The sequence below is a fragment of the Siphateles boraxobius genome, unplaced genomic scaffold (assembly GCF_051911475.1).
Source record: "Siphateles boraxobius isolate OS27281-9 unplaced genomic scaffold, OSU_SipBor_1 5, whole genome shotgun sequence".
Lineage (NCBI taxonomy): Eukaryota > Metazoa > Chordata > Actinopteri > Cypriniformes > Leuciscidae > Siphateles > Siphateles boraxobius.
This window is the reverse complement of record NW_027509141.1, coordinates 33227170-33247500: the sequence shown is the minus strand read 5'-3', so window position 1 is coordinate 33247500 and position 20331 is coordinate 33227170. Positions and strand designations below refer to the sequence as shown.

The 20331-nt window shown below is 38.3% G+C and overlaps 1 protein-coding gene and 1 long non-coding RNA gene across 2 annotated transcripts; one reads left to right on the top strand and one right to left on the bottom strand.

The window, feature by feature from the left end:
• The first annotated feature begins 6133 nt into the window (after positions 1–6133).
• wnt4 (wingless-type MMTV integration site family, member 4) lies at positions 6134–20326 on the top strand. Its single transcript, XM_077204042.1, has 5 exons — positions 6134–6677; positions 17294–17529; positions 17616–17747; positions 18595–18737; positions 18823–20326. Exons 1-5 carry the CDS (start codon positions 6601–6603, stop codon positions 19291–19293), a joined length of 1059 nt encoding a protein of 352 aa, XP_077060157.1. The 5' UTR covers positions 6134–6600; the 3' UTR covers positions 19294–20326.
• Positions 16086–19342, bottom strand: LOC143711910 (uncharacterized). Its single transcript, XR_013194935.1, has 5 exons — positions 18814–19342; positions 18465–18710; positions 17830–17947; positions 17298–17762; positions 16086–16337 (listed from the first exon to the last, which is right to left on the bottom strand). It is a non-coding gene; the product is annotated as an uncharacterized LOC143711910 (long non-coding RNA).
• Positions 20327–20331: the final 5 nt, after the last annotated feature.

Genomic DNA, 20331 nt, shown 5'->3' with positions numbered 1-20331 from the left:
ACTCAGATGACACCCGTGTTGTGTTCATCAGGATTTCCAGAGGGAAGGGATGCCATGATCGATGCTAACAGACACACACACACACACACACACACACACTTAACACACACACACACACACACACACACACACACACACACACACACACACACACACACGTAAAACAAATTACATGTACATTGAACTGGGTCTTTACTGCAAAATAAACCCAAACAGGGTTAACAAGTTCAGTTATTAACCAGCTACTTAGATAAATAAACAGTAGGGCATAGTATATTAATTTGAGTTTAATTACCGTACGAGTTTCTGACTCGTAAAAAGCATTCACGTCCGCGTATAGACCTTATGAAGCCTCATGATATCCATTTCAAACAATACAATGCCTATGATAACTTTTGTTAACGCTACAAACAGTAAATCCACTGTTTATTCCTCAACAACGATGTCATAGAAATATACAGAGCTATAATTCAAACACAAATTCAAATGTTAGAATGTTGTGAAAAAAACATTCTAAAAACATTCTTTAAAATTGCAAATTCAAACACAACATTCTAAAGATGGCTGTTCTTGTTTCTCTGGCGCACAAGGTCTAAAACTTGTAAATTCTGAAGTTTTCTCAGAATTCCGACTTCCATCTGACCGCTGTAACATTATTTTGACATTGATTTTGGACAGCTCAGATTAGTAGTCATGAATTGTCATCTTGTAATTATGGTAATTATGACATGGCGTGAATGCAGCATGAAATGCCAGGATGAACCAATCAAAATCAAGTATTCCAGAGAGCTGCATAATAGTGTGAAATTGATTTTCTTGCAACTTTGAATGTATCTTGCATCACTTCTAATGTTAATCGTTTGTGTCCTACTGTGTCCCTCTGGAAAAAAAGCATCCACCAAATGAATAAATCTTATCTAAAAAATTTCTGACAGTCATTTTTATAGGCTAAATCTTTGCGATAGCAGGCGTTATTGTAAGAGGCCGGAAAAGACCCTTGACCATAATACGCCATAACTCAGTCAACCAAACGCAAAGGGGAAATGTTTATGGTACCCAACGCTCAGTGTAAATGTTAAAGGGGTCCGGTGCACCACCATTAACATGCCATTGGGAAGCCGTTTCCTTGGCGACGGCTCTGCAAGCACAAGCTGTATAAAATCTGTTTGGGTTCGGAATGCCATTGTGATCAGATATATGTGCCAATCCATGTTGCCATGGAGGGCGGGACAGCTCAGGAACGCCTTTTCATGACTAAGCCCTTTTCTTCCCCTTTCCCAGGAGTCATTCATTCCGGATTTAATTTATCACAGAGAGGGATGATCAGATCAACCTTCTGTTGCCTAACCTCTGCACCTCTCTGCTCACTTCTGACTTACTTCAACACTGTTAGACAATTCTAGACAGCTTGCTTTGGTCTGAAAAGACAACAATATATGTATTCATGACAAAGAATGCAGATCTGATCAGCACCCTTAGATCTGATTTTAATTTGGGCTCAACGTCCTCTCTTGAACTCAATCGCAGCAGATGGGCCACAGATACTGATGTCATTTCCTGGATCTTTCGAAAGTATGCGGACAGTAAAACACAACTGCCCGCATAACTCTTTCCATGTTGGTTTCAATTTAAAACTTCATCAGTCAGAAGCTTCTATTTTAAAATAAAGGATAACAACTGGATAAAAATGTATTTAGTGACAGTTCATAGTCTACATTGGTTCACTGATCAGATTGTAATAAAATAGGAATTTGATATATACTGCTTAAATTAAATGATAATAAATTAATACATTGCAAAGCACAATTATTATGAATAAATATGTATAATATTATTTAATAATATTGTTAATATAATATAAATAATATTTATATAATGTAATTAAATAAGTAAGGAATAATTAACGATGGGCGTTGAATTATTAGACAATAATGCACATCTTAGGGGGTAATGCCACGACGCGATATTGTATTCAAGAAATTGTTCAGATGTTTTACTTCAAGATATTTGTCAAGTTTTTGTACGTATAATACGCTCTGGTGTGTAGGACTAACATCTAATCCCACACCTCAGTTGCTAATTCTAAAGCGTAATTTTAGAGCTAGAAATGGAGGCTTGCGCCATTGATAGCAAACTAAAAGAGTTAAGGCCTCAAGCCCGTTTCATGCTTCTGCGTCGAATCGACAGCGTACCCCCGCAGACCCCTCTGCGTCGCCGCGAACCCCTCTCCGACCCCTCCGCCGTAGCTCGACCTGCACCTCCAAAAAATTGTAACTACGCGTCGAGGCGACGCAGACTCCAAGGGCTGTGATTGGTCAGATGCACCAAGATGCAAGCAACCTGACGCAGAACCATAAAACGGCCACGACGCCGTAGGAGTGACGGCGTAGCTACGCCGTGGAGTTGACGCAGAAGCATAATAAGGCCTTCATTATGCTTCTGCGTCAACTCCACGGCGTAGCTACGCCGTCACTCCTACGGCGTCGTGGCCGTTTTATGGTTCTGCGTCAGGTTGAGTTGCAGAGGGGTCTGCGGGGGTACGCCGTCGATTCGACGCAGAAGCATAAAACAGGCTTTATTCATGCAGTTAGAGAGAGAGAGAGAGAGAGAGAGAGAGAATTACCTGAGTCTGTCTGTCAACCGTGTCTCCGCTGCGCCGTCTCTAATAACGAAACTGTACGTTTATTTGTTCGAGAACAGCGGTGTTATTACCTCTCTAGTGACAAATATCATGTAGCTTTTAAGTCGCTATCGCTAGACTATTTTACTGATAAAATCGTCAAAGCAGCACTGACAACGCATTTCTGTGCGAGTGTGTGTGTCTGTACTGTAGGCTATGTGTGAGTGCACCCGCGCGTTTAAGTGGGAGAGCAGGAGAAGGAGAGTAGGCGTGTGTGCTCTCCGTACGGTACAACATGGAAAAAATTTGTTGTTTTCATCCTATTGTTTACTATATTTATTTGCTTGATCAGTGTCGTTGTGGGATTTGATTCTTTTGTTGTTGTAGTATAACTGAAATCATTTGGCGATGTGATATGGACATGTAAGGCTGTCAAGGCCTGTCTGGAACTACTTCAGCCGTGCGTTTCCCTGGAAATAAGTGCACACCTGATGTCATCAGATTCAAGCGTCAGTTTGTTTATTAGACTGTTTATTAGAGGCCGAAAAGTGAAAACACAGGCTGAAGTATATATAAAAGACAATATTATTTCACAATGTCTTATGAACTGAAAACTAAAGTATTGATAATTGACTAATTAGAAGGATTCCAGACGGAGGAAGAGCAAACTCTATGCAGGAGTCATGTGAAGCTTGCTAGGCACTGAAGGCACTGCAGTCTGCTGTACAATGACTGTTGTGCACTTGCATGTTCAGCGCATGCTGTGAGGAGCCTGTCCAGACGTCTGCAGCTCACACCGCAAGAATGGATTCATTCACTGCTGGCACACGTCTATAATTTCTCGGTTGTAAATCAGCATCTTTGAGTCTAGAACGGTCCCGTTGCAGAACTGGTCTGGAAAAAAATACACAAAAACAGCAGGGTAAAATCAAATTTTTATAAGAAACTGTGGAAAATTACATCTTTTAACTCATTTTCTAAATCTGTAAAACAGTGGTAATAGGATAACCAAACATGTCATAACCTGGAGTAGGCCTAGTGGCTTGTTTTTTCTATCAGCTTATATTTTAAGTAATTTTGTTTGTGGTTTTGTGCCAATATGTTTCTGTTTACTTGCATGTGCTTTTGCATGATTCTTTAATGTTCTATAAAGTCATTGTTTTACTAATTTTAAGCAAGTGTAATGTATGTTCTTGTTTCTTTTCTTCTTCCTGCCATCAACCTGCCATAGACCGCAGATGAAAATGTGCCTGTATGGCCAAATCTGGCACATTTATATGATGGACATAAGTGCCCATGTCAATTAATCTGCATTAAAATGAAATAAACATAAATGAATCATACTTAAGTGGCTGGAGAAAAAATGCATTGTAGCCTATAACTTTGACACTGCAGATATCAACAACCCTGTTTAGCAGTTACAGATGAGAGATTGGAAATCTGTGGAAGATAGTTGATTGACAAACACATATCATAAGTCTCTACAGATCAATGCCAGAAAAGAGGGTGGCAGTGTTCCCAGATCAACACTAACACAGAATTCAGCACTTACTCTGAGCAATCTGCCTCCACTGATTGTGGGTTGAAGGCTGCTGATTTCCTCAATGGGCAAGAGAGAGTTTAAGCACAGCAACTGTGAACAACTAGTGTCATGTAGGTTGTCCACTGTCCAAACCTCGTCTCCTTGGCTCCATCCAGTCTTGCTCTCATCGGTGGCGTCGGTCTGAGAGGATAACAGATCACACCTCTTTTGTGAGTGTGGGATTGCGCACGGGCCAAGGCTCAATAAATCAGCACCAACGAGCTGCAGAACTGAACAGAACCGGCAGCGAGTGTGTTCTGGTCCCTCTTAAGTCGAGACACTGAGTCTGAGCCATCAACAGCACTGAAAAGGCCCGAAGGGAGGGAAATTATTCAATTAGAATGTATTTAGTCTAAACACTAATACAACTTTTTGGCAAGTATTTTTTAATGCCATTAATTGGCACTATGACATTATTTACAGTATACTCATTTAAATCCATTTAGATATATATATATCCAGACTATTGTTCAAAGTTGTGCATTTGATTTTTTTTTCAGCAAGGAAGCATTACGTAAATTGATCAACAGTAAAGACTTTAATTGTTACAAAAGATTTATATTTCTTATAAATGTTGTTTTTCCATTCATTATGCTGAACTTTCCATGCATCAAAGAATCCAGTTTCCTTAAAATATTAAGCAGCACAACTGTTTTCAACACTTACATATAATAATCATAAATGTTTCTTGAGCAGTAAATCAGCATATTAGAAGGATCATGTGACACTGAAGACTGGAGTAATGATGCTGAAAATTCAGCTTTATTCACAGGAATAAATTACATTTTAAAATGCATTCAAGAAGAAAATTGTTATTTTAAATTGAAAACATTCTAAATGTATATTATCAGTATTTTGACAAATGCATGTCTCCATTCATTTTAATAAGTGATATAGAATACATCAAAAATTATAATTCCACCTCAATTTTGCTTTTAATGAAAATAAAATATCATTTCAATCAACAAAAATAAAACAACACATAAAAACTGCCTATGGCATCAAGTCTGAAACATTTTGAATAGTCCTTCACGAAAGCATGTTATGAAAGAGTGACGCTCACCTGAGCTCAGAAAGTTCACATTTTGCAAGATTAAGTTACAAAAAAGGGCAAAAAACTGACAGCATTTGGTAGCATAATTTTAAAAGTGAAAGATTAATCAGAATAATCTCACAGATTGAAACCTAGAAGTCCTTCAATAAAAAACCCAACCTTGACACAAGCATCAGTCATTGTTACTCACTTTCTCCCTCTGTTGGTCAACAGGGATTTTGAGTGACCCAGTCAAACACTTGTCTATCAGTCCAGTACTAGGCAGATAAAAACAATTACAAGTAAGATTTACCAGCATAGAAAGATGTTTGTGGTTTGTTTCCTATTGCATATGTTAAACACACATGATGAACTGTTGCTGTTAATGTTCTGAAAGGAAACAACCCGAAGTGAAAACACCAGCGACTGATTTCCGCCCAATGTTCGATACAAAACCTGGCTTCATTTGTTTATGTAAACCTAATAAATGAGATCTGTGGGGATGATGTGTCTCGAGGCGACTCTTGAAATTCATAACTCTTCATTTTCATTCAAATGACAACTATAGGCTATATATAACAGCATTAATGATATGCAATACTGTCTATTTTTATACAAAGCTGTCAAAATACAAGGCAGTCTATAAACAGCATCTTAACCACAAAGTAGCCTACTTGCGTTTGGGGGCACTGAGGCCAGGGAAAATACACCTTGCCAAAAGTATAAGAGGTTATACCTCGAGAACGGCGAATAGCTGCCGCACTGAGTCCCTCTGGAGAACTCTAAAAATACTTGGCAGCCAAGCGCGAGAGAAAACATATATGCATGCACTACACCCGCCTTTATCTGCTTTCTCACACATCAAAACCTCCCCCAAATGACGCGCCGCCCCTACCAAACCCTTCAGGAGTCAGTAAATTCAGCATTCACTCTCAGACTGAATTCAGAGTGGCATCTACAGGGGTCACCAAACCGAGCTGAACTTCACGTTTACATGAATTAACTCCATGCGCAGGACCATTACTGTCAATTAGACTCACTTTACTGGCGAGGTTCATATTTACCTGAGCTGCGTAAAAGTGGACCGTGGAAACCGCTACACGCGCTCTGAAGAAATCGCATCAGAGGATACCGCTCAGTGTGATTTTACTGCCACTATACAAACTATATTGAGCACTTGCGCTTGATTATACACGGAGGCAAGAACTGTTGATCCGGACAGACCTGCTTCTCATCCAAATGGATGCGTAATGATGGATTAATCGCTTTTCGATGCAACTTTTCAGCGCAGTGCCTCTGACAAACTCCTCCTGAGGATTTTATCCCGGCAACCTTTACCTGATTGTATCCTCTCTTCCTCTCAAGATGTCATCGGAGTATTTGATAAGGTCACTGCTTATGCTCTTTCTAGCACTCTTCTCCGCCAACGCGAGCAACTGGCTGTAAGTGAATATCACTTTCTTCATTCATGTGATGTTTTGACGTCTATGTTGTCTGTTATGACTAAAGTCAGTCAGATTCCCAAAAGCAAATGTGTAGCGTGTCAGTGCACCACAATTTATGAGCCATGGCAATCACAAATCTGACTGATGATGATATGATCATATAAATGAGAATATTCAGCACCTACCTTTGTAGATTGCATACCTTAATTCCTTTGCTGCACATTTTTGAACGCGCAGAAAACATGAAGTATAGTCACAAAAAAACAAAGTGTAATGTGGCCTATAATAGAAAATAAAGTCCGTTTGAACAAAAGTATGCATTGAAGGGAGAGCACAAAACATAAGGAAATGAAACTGGTTATTTGGAGACTGGCACAAACTTTCAGTTCATGTGCATTTGGCACAGCTGCGCTTGGCGCTGGTTGCGCGCAGCTTGGAGAGCAACGCATGAATATGACAGCAGTAACAGCACTCTTCCTCATACATACAGTGCTGAACAGAGCTGTAGAAATCAATCATTTCATAGAAGTTTACGATTATACCAATGGTCTGGTTTAGACCATCATATTGGTTAAGTACCAGAATAGCAGGCTTGATTTAGGCCATATCAAGATTTCTGTTCTATGCTTGCATTTCTAGCTGTTTAAGATTATTTATCTGTATCCTCAGGGCAGAATAGCACATCATTTAATCTATCCAGATGCAACTAAGTTTTCGATGGAAGAGTGTTTTTAACTAAAGGCGAGGTGACAGGTTTGGGGCATGTACAAACACGCTTCACACTAAAGGAAAACCTCCTACCTGTCTACAAAATATGATCATTCTGACAGGAGCCTGTTCACTCTTCCAACCCCATCCCAGGACAGGTATTAGCAAGTAGCCAAATAGACATTAGACAAGTTTTCAAGTTATATGAGCAACACGTGGGCATGAATCTGTAGTGTAGTTTATACTATTAAGAAACACTATCTTGATAGGAAATCTAGTAACTAATGTCATAAATATCTGACTTGTCATTAAGTAAAACGTTTGATAAGAACTGAAAGGTTAAGTTAATATGAATTTGATCAACAAGGAAAGGGCATTGGTCTTTGAGAGACTCAATGTAAAAATGTAAAACCTGCAACACCCCCCCCCCCCCCCCCCAAAAAAAAAGTAATTTTAAGGTTTATTAATTGTAGAAAAAAATCTATTAGTATTGGAATCAATGGAACCAGCATGACAACTGACAATAAATAGTGTGAATTCAAAACATTTCAGTAAATCCATTGCATGCTTTTTGATGAAGACCATCTTCAGACATATAAATCTTCCAAGCAACACTGTTATTCTAGTTTAAATGAAATCAACAGTGACCTCTTCTTAAACAAACATGCTGCACGTTATGTCTGATCTTAAAATAAGATGTAAGGTAAGATTAAGAAAACAGTTTATGTTTTGTCTCACTCATTTAAAATAAAATCAGATAAGATTGAGTAACCAAACTCATTCTGTTTAGTTTCGCATTTATTGCATGTAAGAAGCCTTTGAACTATTATGCATTCAGTTCAACGGCACCTGCACACACTCTTAAAATAAAGGATCTGCAATGGTTTTTCTGTAGTAGGTTATTGGTTCAACACACACCTCTTCAGAGATTAAACCGATATTTTGATGTTTCATTATAGATTCTTCAGATCAGTGTTGCTTAAAAAGCATCAAGCTGCAATAAAAGTCCACTTCTACTCAACAGTTATAATGAAATGTTTTGAAGTACAGCTGAAAGCGTGTGTGAATGTATGATTGTTGAGCACCTGTATGGAGGGAGAGCAGTCATACTGCACCTGCACATCTGCAAACCTTCACATCTACAGCATGTGCTTGTTCATGCAAAAATAAGCTTATATTGCTCTATCAATTTTTATCAATGACTATTTGCGGTTGTTTTGTGTTAGAATGCCAGGAATGAATCACTAATTAGAGAGCATAAATAACAGATGGTAGATGTTATCAAACAAACTCTTTTCTAAATAAATACTGCAAATGGTCACTCAATACTTATTCTAATTCATCTTGACAAGCAGAGACTCTTGCTTTCATCTCGGCTTGGCAAAGACAGCATACTGTTATTGATCGAACTTCAAAATCCTTAAAGGGATAGTTCACCCAAAAATAATTCACTCACCCTCAGATAAACACAAACAAAGGTTTTTAGGAAACTAATCCATCTCTGTGAGTTTAAATATTGAATGGCTGCCACTCGTTTGACGCTTGAAAAACCAAACACAGCGATCATAACAGTAATCAATACGACCCCAGTGGACGAATCAATGTCTTCTGAACATCTAGGGTGGCAAGAGAGTGAGAGAATTTTCATTTTTAGGTGAACTGTCCCTTTAAGTGGAGACCAACATTTCTGACTCAAACTCCTAGAGCTTTCAAATTAAATCCACCAAACTTTGCACAGTCTGTTTCAACTTATGCAGGGTTCAGACTACACAAAACATTTTTTGTGTTACAATAGTCACTATTTCAGATTATGCTATTTTGGCTATTTGGGACAAGAAACATGTCAGACTACACGTTGCTTCTTGACCAATCATCGCTTGTCATCTTTAATGACATGCATGATGTCATCGTGAAGGCGGAACTAGCGACTGATTTCCGTGAACAAGAGCATAAACAAACAATGGCTACCAAAGCAGCGTGTTTGCTCCTATTGGTCAACGTCACACATGTGACGGAACCTGTCGTGGAGGACTGGAAAAAAATTAAACATGCTAGTCTTTCTTTCAGGATGTCGTGAAGCATCTCAGGCACGGTGTCGTTTGTCATCTATGACACACTATACAAGATAAAACGATCAATGCCCATTTGTCATTTACGAATCACTACGACACCTTACGTCAAACTCATCATGCCAAAATCAGTCTGATATAGTGTAGTCTAACCCGGCATTAGTGCGCTGTCTTTTTTAACCGATCAAACAATTTCCCATTTCCAAATATCCATAGACTATAAAAATCCTGATTCTCAACTCATCCAATCTTTAAGTATCCAACCTAAGGCCTAAGCAACCTTCACAATTCAGTGGTTTTTAAAGTTTAAAATTTGTCTCGATGACAAATTCCTATTCTAGTTCCATTATGCAATAATTTCAGAACTAAAGAAAGTGTTAAATACAGCAGCTGAGATGGGTTTTAAGATGCTGAGGTCACGGTAGGTTCACAAATGCAACAACTCGATTGCAGTTACGATTATGAATATAAAACGATACAAAACCATGCAGTCGCATTTGTTTAGGATGTGATGCAGTGTTACTCTCCGCGTGGGATGGAAAGAACAGTGGTGGAGACGTTTGCACATGGATGGTCAATAAATAGTTCACAGCTGATGAGCAACATGAGAAGAGAGAAACCTCTAATGTGAAAAACATTCTGGCGCCGAGGGCTGATAACACAAATAACACCAGTGACAACAGGGTAATGAAGCTGTAAAACCTGTTGTCACATACCTCCACTCATACAACAGCCTATTAAAAGGTTAACTTAATAAAACAGGTCAGCTTTTATCTTTTTCCTCTTGATTATCCTCATTAAAGTGCCCCATTATGCTCTTTTAAAGGTTCCTCATTGTGTTTCGGAGTCTCCTATAGAAGATTTACATGCATCCAAAGTAAAAAATAAAATAAACATTTTATTGTAATATACAATTTTTATACAAATATATCTTATATCTTTAAATGGTTTGATAAAGTGTCCAGTCTCTCTAAACCCATCCTTTCTGAGAGCCAGCTCTGCTCTGATTGGTCAGATGTTCCAGTCTGTTGGGATTGGTCTACCACTTACATCGCATCGCCCGGATCTTTCTCAGCATTAAAACAGTAACGATAACTTCGGTTTTAGGGTATTCATTTGAGTCCTTAACCATTGGAAGTGCATGCAAAGTGGATTTGCTTTTGCAGTGCAGAAAACAGCATCTTCTCAACATGTCGACAACACGAACCACACTCAGCAACAAACACTGTGTTTGAGGGTCAAAAGACGGTAATGCAAAAAGAGAGACTGTACTTACTGGCGACTCGTTTCATGCAGTTCAGAATCTCTTCTTTCTTTTGGGAAACAATAACTATTTATCTGCACTTTGATCTCTGGAAATTTGGAGACCTTTTATGTTTACAAACAGCAATATTACACACTACATGTAGAAAAATAGGTGATAGACGTACACATTAAAAGAGAGATGGAAAATTGAATTTGAGCAATCTCTTATTGACTGCCCATTAATCAGGAATAATCTTGCAGTAATAATGCTTTTCACGAATGCTAATTGAGATTTAGAGCCACATAAACCCTTCTGAGATGCCATAAGCTAAATTTAACATTTTCTTTGCCTTTGCTTTTGTATTTTTATGGAGAAAAACTTAAAAACAGAAAAAAGTAATTTCTCTTAATTTTTCTGTACTGAACCTGAGCGCTATTCCTTCAGTCTCCTGTCTATCCATCTTCACTTTTACAGATCTGCGTTCTGACGTTTTGGTCACAAGATGTTTAGGATGTTCTTTAGAGATCAGAAGCAGGGATGCCTTCACAATTTACCTTTAAATGCACCCATGAATTTCTTGAATTTATGCAAATTATATTTTACATAAGTATGCATGTACAAATGGGAACGTTCTCAGAACTTTGGAACTAGTTCTGGCAAGGTTCTCTCAAAGTTAACTCTTCCAGTAACATTAACAGAACGCTTATTCAGAGTTATCTGGTCTCGAAAAATGTAGCACAAAAATGGTATTTATACATTCTTCATGGAACGTCTTTTTTTAATCTAAAAGACATTAATCTTACATTTTTTAAAATGTTACTACATGATTTAGAACATTCAGCAGACATTCAAAAGTAACATTCACATTATGTTTGCAAAATGATATTAACATTACAAAAAAAGAATTATTTTAAACGTAAAAAAAATGGATGTCAGAAATAACATTGTCATAACTAAATGTGAATTTTAGCAAAATGTTCTTAGATATTTTTGTTAGCTGGGTATGATTCAAACAGTTCTACCCTGTATAAGCAGATTCATATACAACAATTAGAAAAGCTGAATTAATGCGTTTAAATTTACATGTTTTCTTACCTCTCTGAAAGACTTTTGGTCCTCTGAAGTATCTTCATGATGTACATGACATCATCATACATGTACACCTGATGTACATATTTAATCTGATAGAAGAGATAGAAACAAGCTTAAATAAATATTAACAGTTGGAATTGACACGTGATGTCATTTTCTTGGATGCCAAATGAGATCCATATGATTGATTGAAATTACCATGTTCAGTTAATTGTAGTGCTAATCTTTTAGGATACTGTGAATAAATGAGATAGCACTGCCCTCTAGAGTTAAAGACAGATCCACTAGACCTGCAGAAACACACAAATGCAACTCTAACGACTGTCTTGTAGCTCCAGGTTGTTCATAACTGAAAGCAAATGAGCAAATGACTTTTTGGTACATGTGCTTTTAAGAGTCTGCAAGAGAAATACCAATGAGTCACTGAGCTATTGAGGAAACTAGAGATGTTTATCAGAGAAACACAGTTGTGCAAGAATGACACATCTGTTTCTGAAAACATGTCGCATCCCGTGATGGATGTTTGATTCACATTTTGGGTCCTTTCTATTGGACATCTTCTTGACTGCATTTTCAATGTTGTGAGGAGAAATGAAACGTGACTATCGTCATCTTTACACTACAGTTCAAAGGTTTCAAAATTAATTCTCATATTTAGCAAGGATGCATTAAGGTGATCGAAAGTGACAGTAAAGACATTTATAATGCTAAAAATATTTTTATTTCAAATAAATGCTGTTTGAAAAGTAAGACTACTGCCAGTTAGTCAGACTAGTTATTAACACTTAAGACTAAGTCTTAGTGGCCAGGTTTATGCAAGTGGCCCCTGTGTGTTTGAATATGTAACGCAGTTCATCATCTTCCAGCTGAAAATCAAATCTGATTGCTCAGAGATGTAATAGGAATAAACAAGTCACACTACGTAATATATCATTCCTGTCTGTGCCGCAAACAGTGCAGGATATTACACAAAGTTTGGAAAAGTATGAGCAATGCCAACATTCATGCATTATAGTAACAGCAATAGTGTTTATGTTGAAAACAAACTCCTTGGTATTGCTGAGGGACATTAAATGTTGTTAAAGGTGGTTTAATAATAATAAAAAAAATGGAAATACGTGGGTGATGCATCAGTTTCTTTAAATGCCTTTAACGCTGAATTTATGTCAGACAAACAGCTTTTAATACACAGACGTGTCGCCCTGTGACGCACAGCTGACAAATATGTAAATATCAAATATTTTTATAAGCATCATGAAATTGTGGCCCTTGGACGCCGCAGCATGCATGTTTACTTGCCGTCGTAGCTTGAACAGGTCTGATATTTACCTTCACCGATTTACCACAGAGAGACAGGAAATGTTAACAGCCGTCGTTTGATTATTCAATAAACTCACAAAAAAGATGCTGAGAGGAAGTCAAGCGTATATGGTAAGGATTTTACTGTAGCATTTTTACAGTATTTTTTCTGTAAAAATTATAAACACTTTCGACTAGAGTGTCTACAGTGATTTATATATACACCTTTCAAAAGTTTTGGGTCAATAAGTTCTTATTTTTTTAAAGACATTATCATTTTACTAAATAGGCTATGTTTGTTTTTTAAAAAAAGGTGTTCTATTGAAATTTCTATTCATCAAAAGAATCTTGAAATCTCGGTTTTCACAAGAACATTACGCAGCAAAACTGTTTTTTGTGTGTGTGTGTGTGTTTTTGGGGGGTTCCAACATTGATAATAATCAGAAATGTTTCTTGAGGATCAAATCCTCATATCAGAATTATTTCTGAAGGATCATGTGACACTGAAGACTGGAGTAATGATCCTGGAAATTCAGCTTTGATCACAGGAATAAATAAAATTTTAAAACCTATTCAAACAGAAAACATCTATTTGTTGAATTGTAATATTATTTCACAGTATTACCGCTTTTACTGTATTTTTGATCAAATAAATGCAGGCTTGTTGAGCATAAGAGACTTCTTTCAAAAACCTTACTGACCCCAAACTCTTGAATGGTAGTGTATAGTATATAACTTTAAGTTGTTTATATGTTGACAGTAATAGGAGGCGAGCGGATATATACAGCCTGGTGTGTGTATGAGTTGGCGATTTCTTTTTCTCTCTCATTCTCTTCCAAACTCTCTCGAACAGCCTGGTTGCGTGCTAAGTCGCGCTTTGCTAAGCCATCTGGAGCCAACAGCGCTCGGAGGCCAGGGATGTGTAATTCAACACAAACATGACACAAAAGGAAGAAGGCACCGTGCTCCAGGTGGAATGCTCCGCAAAAACCTCCCAGAAACACACAGGAAGGCATCTCCCATTCTTTTACAAAATCCCACCGTCGCGTCGGCTCCCCTTGTTTTCCCAAACTTAGCGTTGCGATTAGCGAGTACATTTTTTGAGAAAAAATAAAGTAGAAGAGAACGCTAGAAATGGGGAGCAATGAAAACAAGATTCTCTCAAGGTCTCAGACAATCTTTTTCCCAGACAAATATGCAGCGGGCCGTACTTCAGGTGCTTGTTTGTCAAAATCCCGCGCTTGATACGAGCGCAAGTCTTATGAGAGCATCTGGCACTGATATATTATATTCCAGCGCTTATCCCGGCAGAACGGACGGGCCTCCGCTGCCATTTGGCTGCCAGATTCATTATCAGGTCAGGATCACAGAGCTAATTTACTGGTGTAACAAACAAAAGCCGTAAACAAGCATGCAAGAACATGCAATCGTCAACAGATGCTACACATGATAAAAAAGAAACTCGATCACCCACCATGCAGAATGCGTCTGTATCTGGCCGGTGATGTCATGCTTCATCTTCTGGCCGGACACAAGTGTGTTATCAAAGCTTGTGAGAGCAGAGATGATCTCGTGAACAAGGAGGTGTTTGTTTCTTATCTGCCCCAGCCTTGGCCTTCAAAATCAGCTCTTGTCAACAACAGAGAGGGCGAGATGCACCGCTGCCAGTCGCCCTGTGAAAATGAGCCTCTGAAACGAAGCAGACCTCAAGACTACTATAGCGAACATTCACAAAGAACATGCTTATAGTGTTAAAAGTTGGAGGTGCAGGTCAGTAATATGAAAAATAAGTAATGTCTAGAGAGATGAGTTTTTAATTTGTGCCCCACATTTTAGAACATTCCCTGTGTCTGAATATGCTTGCTTCCACATAATAGGCGAAATCACATTATGCGAGCCGATTGGTTTGTCCAAATGCATAACATTGATAAAATTATAGGCGAAAAGTACCCGGAAAAGTACCTACTACAACCGTTGAGATTCTGTACTGTGCATATGATGAACACTTTCCTATCCCATGAGGCACGGGAGGGGATTTTTTGAATGTCAGTGAACTGGATACTGGTAGGTCACATGACAGTGACAACATTGTGGATCTAGTACGTCCGAATTTCATTCATACACACATTTGTACTATATTGAATGTGCTTTTTTTAACAGAACGTTTCAAACTAAATGTAGTAGGCTACCTACTATACAGTATGCGATTTTGGACACCGTCATGAAAAACTATGCAAAAGGCAAGTGCAATGGTATATGACATAAAATAACAATAGAATACAGCACATTGTAATGCAAAAACTCGTTCTTTGTGAACGGACCCTTAAAAATAAAGGTTCTTTATTGGCGTTCCACATTCATAGAAACTTTCCATTCCATAAAAGGGGTAACACTTTACAAAAAGTTCCCATTAGTTATCATTGGTTAATGTATTAATCTTTGATTAGCTAATAAAAATGCAATTGTTCATTGTTAGTTCATGTTAGCTAAGGTCCATGAAATATTGTTAACAGATACAACTTTGGATTTTAATAATGTATTAGTAAATGTTGACTTGAACATGAACTAAGATAAATAAACACTTTAAAAGTATTTTTGGTTGTTAGTTGATTAATCATTGTAAAAATTGTCACCACAAAAGGTTCTTTATGGTGGAAGAAGTTCCTTTGAATTTTAAAAATGTTCCTTATAGAAAGAAATGGTTCTTTTAAGACCTGTTCATTAAAAGGTTCCTTTGGGAACCAAAAATGGCTCCTCAACGGCATCGCTGTGATCTTGTAACTTAAATGAGTGTTTACAGCTCAGCACTTTCAAAGCCATTCTGAGACTTTCATCCGCGATACATTTGGGCGTACTTTTGAATTACTCAGTACCACACCAAAAGAAATTTCGAGACATATAACACAAAACAAAGCTGTCCGTGACTACTTTTGCAAACATCACCTCTATGCAACCCACTAAATACATCTGTGCAGAGACTTTGATCTCCACCTGTTCTTGATGACAATGAGACCAAGCTTGGTGTGTATGGAGGAAATCTGTGCGCTGCGTTGTAGTATAGGACTATTTTTATAAGGTGCTTTAAAGAGATGGAGCTCAGCAGACCCATTGAAGCGATGGTGTTGCCCCGACCCCCTGGCCCTGGAGGTGATGGGTGAAGATAGTCTCCCTCAACATCACCCTTACCTCTTCTGTCCAGCACAGCCTTCCAAGAGCGTCACCTGAGAGCCACAGCGTTTAGATCTGTGTACAGAGTCAATGGAAAAACCTGTTAGTGCCACAATGCAGTGTTTTCGTTAACGGAAACTATAACAACAACTAAATGAAAGCATTTAACTTCAAAAAAAATATATAAAGCATAATTTGGTGGGAAAATTACTCTAAATTTGATTTGCGGTCATTTTATTTATTTACGTTTTAGCTAGTTTCGTGTTTTAGTTTAGTTTTATATACTCTGTATATTTATAAAAATGATACCTTTATAACCTTCCCTCCTTCAACATGAAAATGTCACTAAATAAGGAGAACTGGAAAGTTTAACACCATTTAACTTATTTCAATAATATCAGTTAAACTTCAGAAGCCTTTTTATTTCCAATAAGTTGAAACTTGTTAACATTAATTAATGCAATAGTTATCAAACTAATAATGAACAATTTTCTTACAGAATAAATATAACAAATATACAATATTTAATAATAATACACCAATATACTAAATATACTAATATAAATATACTATTGTTCATTTTTAACTTGTTTGTTTAGAATAGATTGGCTAATTTGACTGATACATTCCACATATCCAAATGCATATGTAATATTTCCAATACAATAAAATGATTGTTTATTTTTAGTTCATGAAAGCCAGTGATATAACCAATGTTAATTTTTTTTTAACTTGTTATAAAGTATTACGAACTAAACATACTGAAAGCTACAAAACTCTGGAAAAACAACTAAACCGAATATCATAGGACGAAAACGTAATGCCAGCTAAACTAATAAATAAAAAAATATTTATTCTACAACATTCCTTGCATAAATCTCTTTATTCACCCTGCATAGTCCATGTGACATTTTCGCTTTATCTTCCAGCTCCTAGATACGATGTCAAAAAAAAAAAATGTCAGTACAAATGTCTGTGTAATGAGAGTCTATGAACACGCATTGATTAGCAGTCTCTTGGTTTGTCCTCAGATACCTGGCCAAGCTGTCCTCAGTGGGGAGCATCTCTGATGAAGAAACCTGTGAGAAGCTCAGAGGACTCATCCAGAGGCAGGTTCAGATCTGCAAGCGTAACGTGGAGGTGATGGACGCGGTCCGCAGGGGAGCCCAGCTCGCCATCGACGAGTGCCAGTTTCAGTTCCGCAACCGACGCTGGAACTGCTCGACGCTGGAGAGTGTTCCTTTGTTCGGGAAAGTGGTCACACAAGGTGAGTAGAGTCCCGTTTAAAAGAACATGAAGCCAGCTCTGCTTAAAAGCATGGGGATGCCTTATGTTTGCTCATTTCTGTCACAGGGACCAGAGAAGCTGCATTTGTGTACGCTCTATCTGCTGCTAGCGTAGCCTTCGCAGTGACCAGAGCCTGCAGCAGTGGAGAGCTGGACAAGTGTGGCTGCGACCGCAATGTGCACGGTGTCAGTCCAGAAGGTATGTGTGCTTTACCTGAATAATAATTATGATGATTAATCAGTGGCATTGCTATGAACCCACAAAAATTATTCTTGCATACCCAGACTGAACGGTGAATGTTCTGGTCATTAGAGCAACTTATCCTGATCAAGAAATGTCCACTTTGATAGGAAGAGTTGACATGTGAAGTGATCAGTCACGATTCACAGGTGCCGGATCTGAAACATATTGTAATACAATAATACTATACAAATATATTCTGTAATCTTAATGTTTATTAAATGTGTCAACCTAAGATATTATATTTAACAGAATCATTTTAAAACATGTATTGAATATTTCTATGATATTATTGTTTCATTCTGCTGTCTAATAACTGGGCAGAAATAATTAGATAGGGATTTATTATTATTTTATTATATTGTCAGCTATAGTTAGGGTTAGTTTAACTAAGATGAGAAACAAAACAAAAAATTATTTAAAAAAAAATGTATACACCTAACATTACACTTTCAATGGATAGAAAATAAATATGCGATCAACATAATACAAAATAAATAGTTTCCATATAATATTTGAATGATTTGCTTTAGTGTAGTGAAAAAAGTAATAAGGTTTGAAAACCTCAGGAATGAAGTACAGTAAAAATTAATAAACAGCTAAATATACAGTTCTTCTCATGGATATCTAGGTAACTAAACTATAAATGAAATTAAAATATTTGATTTTACTAACCTGGAAAACTTTGTTAGAATGACGATTTACCAATCCAGTACCTTGTAAATAACTTTGTTTCCATATGGACTGATAAAACTCCAGATTTCTCATTACAGTTCTCCACTCTTGACCGTCTTTATCTCAACAGGTTTCCAGTGGTCAGGATGCTCAGATAATATTGCATATGGGGTTGCTTTTTCCACGTCCTTTGTGGACATCAGGGAACGAAGTAAAGGCCAGTCCTCCAACAGAGCCCTAATGAACCTTCACAATAATGAGGCAGGGAGGAAGGTAAGCGGCTTTACAAACATCACCACTGAAAGTTTTCACACACGCACGATTTGTTAATAAATGACATTTCTTTTACCATTCCAAGGCGATTCTGAACCACATGCGAGTGGAATGCAAGTGCCACGGTGTTTCAGGTTCCTGCGAGGTGAAGACCTGCTGGAAAGCAATGCCACCGTTCCGCAAAGTGGGCAACGTCATCAAGGAGAAATTCGACGGCGCTACAGAAGTGGAGCTGCGTAAAGTGGGCACCACCAAGGTCCTGGTTCCACGAAACTCGCAGTTCAAGCCGCACACGGATGAAGATCTGGTGTACCTGGACCCGAGCCCAGACTTCTGCGAGCACGACCCCAGAACGCCGGGCATAATGGGAACCGCGGGGCGCTTTTGCAACAAGACCTCGAAGGCCATCGACGGCTGCGAGCTCATGTGCTGCGGCCGCGGGTTCCACACCGAGGAGGTGGAGGTGGTCGACCGCTGCAGCTGCAAGTTCCACTGGTGCTGCTACGTCAAGTGCAAACAGTGTCGCAAGATGGTAGAGATGCACACGTGCCGGTGATCCAGGCGGCACAACTTCCCCTCAACACTTCCCTACACGCACAGGGAAACTAGGCAAATACACACAAGGGAAGACAGAGACATTCCCAAGCATTTCATGCAACGAAAGAGGAACATGTCATACATGAGACTATATATCTGACGTCCCAATTGAGAGTATTTTTCTCTCTCCTCGTTCTGTTTTTAATTGCAGTTGCTCTCTTATTTTTATACATGTATATTTTTTAACTTATTGCAATCGAATAGAGAGTGATTTTTTTATGTGACGCGCACCAGAGGAGTGCCATTGGGAACGGGGTAACTGACAGACGTTGACCCGGCGGGTTCAGGGGCACATGAATATGGAGAAAGGTCAATGTTTAAAAGCTGCTGCTTTAGGGCTTCATCTTGAAAGATGGACTAACCGAACTATCGAAACACTACACGCTGAGATGCAGTCCAGGCGTACATGTACTTTCCACACTCGTTGACATTCGTTCCTGTGATGCTGCTTGAATTCAAGAATCACTCACCGATAGCGTATATACAGCTGAGTGTTAAAGTGAGCCCTGCTTTAGAAGGGATGCAAAGCAACTCCAAACAAGACGGAGTGGAAATATTGCAAGTGTTAACAAGCCGTTCAAAAGGAGCGCATTGAAAATAAAAGTCGTAGCTAGTGACGCAGACAGATCATTGGTGCTGAGCTGTAACCATGCATCTGGCACAAAACTGACAAACATAAATTGTTTACCGGCTTGGGATGCTTGGACCGACCATGGATTCTGTGCACGATGACTCTAGCACTTTTCCTCTCCAGACGCACATACCACAAATAAACAAATCCCCCAGCATTCCCTGCTCTATTAGTCAGACAGAATGACAATTATTTATGGCGACTTTGTACGATACCATAACTCCAAGCTTCTCTATAGTACAACTTGCTATCCAGTATGCTTTTAAAAGAAACATAGGTTTGTAAAGACTTATACACTGAAGAGGACTATATTTCATATGAATGTATATTAAATTGAAATATATGCTGTGTCAAAGACTGACATCC

Bases quoted from the DNA above. Each gene is read 5' to 3' on its own strand.
- wnt4 (XM_077204042.1), top strand. From the start codon at position 6,601: ATGTCATCGGAGTATTTGATAAGGTCACTGCTTATGCTCTTTCTAGCA. The intron at 17,530-17,615 runs GTGAGTAGAGTC...TTTCTGTCACAG, and splicing joins CGGGAAAGTGGTCACACAAG to GGACCAGAGAAGCTGCATTT. The intron at 17,748-18,594 runs GTATGTGTGCTT...TTATCTCAACAG, and splicing joins GCACGGTGTCAGTCCAGAAG to GTTTCCAGTGGTCAGGATGC.